This window comes from Rhodamnia argentea, chromosome 11, assembly GCF_020921035.1.
Source record: "Rhodamnia argentea isolate NSW1041297 chromosome 11, ASM2092103v1, whole genome shotgun sequence".
Classification (NCBI taxonomy): domain Eukaryota; kingdom Viridiplantae; phylum Streptophyta; class Magnoliopsida; order Myrtales; family Myrtaceae; genus Rhodamnia; species Rhodamnia argentea.
In genome coordinates, this window is record NC_063160.1 from 5,632,435 (window position 1) to 5,635,551 (window position 3,117).

Here is a 3,117-nt window from a genome sequence, read left to right on the forward strand (position 1 = left end):
TGAAGCGTGCGGGTCTATTATAAATGGAAGAAATATGGAACAATTGAACTTGAGACTCTTGCCTCCATGTCACATAAGATAAAGAGTCTAATTAGTACGGTTTAAAACTAAGCCGAAATGATATTGTTTTGCTTTCCGTTAGAATTTAAAGAATTCATTACATTTCATAATATTGGGAAAAATCATATATGAATCTACGTATTTGGACCCAAAAAAAAAAAAAAAAAATCGACGAGTTCAAATTTTGGAGTTGTGAAAGTTTTGGAAGTTTCGAGTTAGAAAAAAACATCGAAGCGCGTGAGCAGCAAATTCAGATTAACCAAAAAGTCAAAAAGTAAGAGTCAATCTAAATTCTAGACGGCATCCCTAGTGAAACTATATATTGCCTAACTTACTTAATAGCTTAAACTAAGAACAGCTTGGGACTATGTTTGATTTATACCTCAAAAATCAGGTTGAGGAAATTCAATTGAAACATAATTAATGTAGGAATTTGCTTGCATAATAGTCTTTTGGTGATTGTGAAAAAAAGAAAATAGTATATTGTGATTCATAAATTCTTAAGAGAGTGAACCTCACGATAATTTTTAATTAACAATTATTTATTCTTTGTGGTCCAAAACAGACCGATAGTTTTACAGTTACCTAAAAAATCATTGCATAATCAATTCTCATTGACGTATGCACGAGAGAGAGAGAGATTGGGGGCCCGAGTGACGGCTTGCCATTAGCTGGATGGAAAACAAAGGGCGGTCATGGCGTTTTCCATCTGAATGACCAAATCAATCCTTCTCTCTCTCTCTCTCTCTCTCTTCCCCCATTGCTAACGCTCTATATATAAGGCAACCCAGTTCCTCTCTTTTAAGTCACACTCGATCAACTTGAGCTATTCCCTCTCCTGTCTTTATCTTCTTTTTCGCTTCAGTCATGCATCCTCGGCGACCTCTCGATCTTGTTACGTCCGTCGCCTTTTGTGTTCTTGCGTACTCTCCTCTGGTTTCTGTTTTGGGTCGACCGGCAACTTTTCTTGAAGACTTTCGCATTTCGTGGGCTGATTCCCACATCAGGCAAATCAATGGAGGAGAGGTCATTCAACTCATTCTAGACCAAAGTTCAGGTAGCATATAAGCAGACAGACTATGTTCGACTTGACTAAAGTCTTGTGCATGCAAGTTTGCTATCATCCTCGTATTGTTTTTCGTATCGAGTGACTCGTCAAGCACACGTTTTAACCAACTAGTACGATACCATAAAAATAAAGACTCAATGGGCGAGGCATATTGGCGGAATATTCATAGTTGTCACAACCCATAAATGGTGTGTGAAATTAAGTTGAAACAAAGATTTCAGCATATAAATGGACTATAATTTTAGTTGTCCCAAATAACGTTTAGGTTAGTGTACATGGAGGATTGCATGCACCGTTATAATTAATGAAACTGAATAATTTAACTATCAATTATTTGCTAATCTTGGTTGAATAAAGCGATGAACTTCAACAATACATGTTACAGGTTGTGGATTTGCTTCGAAACGCCAGTACATGTTTGGACGTGTGAGTATAAAGATCAAGCTCATCCCTGGAGACTCTGCCGGAACCGTCACCGCCTTTTACGTATGTTTTGAAAGACATAAACCAAACTCTCCCTCCCTCCCTCTCTCTCTCTCTCTCTCTCTCTCTCTCTCTCTCTCTCTCTCTCTCTCTCTCTCTCCAGTCTTCCTGGTGTGTGTGTGAGTTGTGTTTCTCAGACGTAACTTGTTGCGCGAACGGTGTATTTCGCTTGGTCGACAGATGAACTCGGACACGGACAACATACGGGACGAGCTGGACTTCGAGTTCTTGGGGAACCGGAGCGGTCAACCGTACACTGTCCAGACGAACGTGTATGCTCACGGGAAGGGCGACCGAGAGCAAAGGGTCAACCTCTGGTTTGACCCGGCCGCGGACTTCCACACTTACTCCATCCTCTGGAACCACCACCATGTCGTGTAAGAAGTCAAATGTTTTCTGACAAGTTTTTGATGGAGTGACATTAAGTCAGCTGTGGAGTGTGAGCCCCATCTAATAAAATTCAAGAAATGAATGCATATTCAGTGTTGACTTTCATGGCTCCTTGAGTAGACTTGCTGAGGCATTTCTGGCCTTTGTGTCCATTACCAATGGAAAAAGGATTTATCAGAGTATAGTATACACCGTCAACCCTTCGATGGGATTTTTGCAGATTCTATGTGGATGAAGTGCCCATAAGAGTGTACAAGAACAATGAGGCCAAGAGAGTGCCATACCCAACATACCAGCCCATGGGAGTCTACTCCACACTGTGGGAAGCAGATGACTGGGCCACAAGAGGAGGCCTTGAGAAGATCGACTGGTCCAAGGCCCCATTCTGCGCGTACTACAAGGGCTTCGACATTGAGGGCTGCTCAGTTCCCGGGCCCACGAGCTGCGCCTCAAACCCTATGAACTGGTGGGAGGGCGCTCCGTACCAGCAGCTGAGCGCGGTCGACGCAAGGCGATACAGATGGGTCAGAATGAACCACATGATTTACGATTACTGTACTGATAGATCGAGGTATCCAATGGTCCCACCCGAGTGCGAAGCAGGAATATAAAGAGAATTTGCTGCTCTAGAGAAAGATAAAGAAATTAAAATTTCCAAGGAGTGTATAAAGAGGGGTTGTGGTTTTATGTGTTTGAGCCAGGAAAGCTGGTCAATGTCAATGTCTGCATCTTGTAATTTGTCGTGTATTTCGTGCAAGAAACTTCAGGAATAAAGTGTTAATATAGTACTTGTGCATAAACATGTGTTTGCAATATGAAGTAGGGAATGCTGTTTTGTTAACGCGAAGTTATCGATCTTAGTCTTATGTTTTATCCATATATTTAGGGCGATATGATTTATGAATGCATCCGTCCCATCAGATGGTGGGATGGTCAACTACCGACCACAAATTTTGTTTCTTGATATCGGATCAATTCTTGATACGGTTTCAAGATTTTGACTGCCCATTTTTTTTTTACTTTATGTACTTTTATTGTAACTTAAAATAAGACGACAAAATTACAAGAGAGCCCACACAATCAAGGTTCTAATGAAATATATCAATTAATAATAT

General features: G+C 40.9%; 1 protein-coding gene across 1 annotated transcript; it reads left to right on the plus strand.

The window, feature by feature from the left end:
• Positions 1-884: 884 nt before the first annotated feature.
• Positions 885-2,669, plus strand: LOC115739433 (probable xyloglucan endotransglucosylase/hydrolase protein 6). Its single transcript, XM_030672526.2, has 4 exons — positions 885-1,117; positions 1,515-1,615; positions 1,793-1,989; positions 2,223-2,669. The coding sequence occupies exons 1-4, from the start codon at positions 928-930 to the stop codon at positions 2,611-2,613; spliced, it is 879 nt and encodes a 292-aa protein (XP_030528386.1). The 5' UTR covers positions 885-927; the 3' UTR covers positions 2,614-2,669.
• The last annotated feature ends 448 nt before the right edge of the window (positions 2,670-3,117 follow it).

Coding starts and splice junctions, on each gene's coding strand:
- LOC115739433 (XM_030672526.2), top strand. CDS start 928: ATGCATCCTCGGCGACCTCTCGATCTTGTTACGTCCGTCGCCTTTTGT. Junction 1,118..1,514: donor CATTCTAGACCAAAGTTCAG/GTAGCATATAAG, acceptor TACATGTTACAG/GTTGTGGATTTGCTTCGAAA. Junction 1,990..2,222: donor TGGAACCACCACCATGTCGT/GTAAGAAGTCAA, acceptor GGATTTTTGCAG/ATTCTATGTGGATGAAGTGC.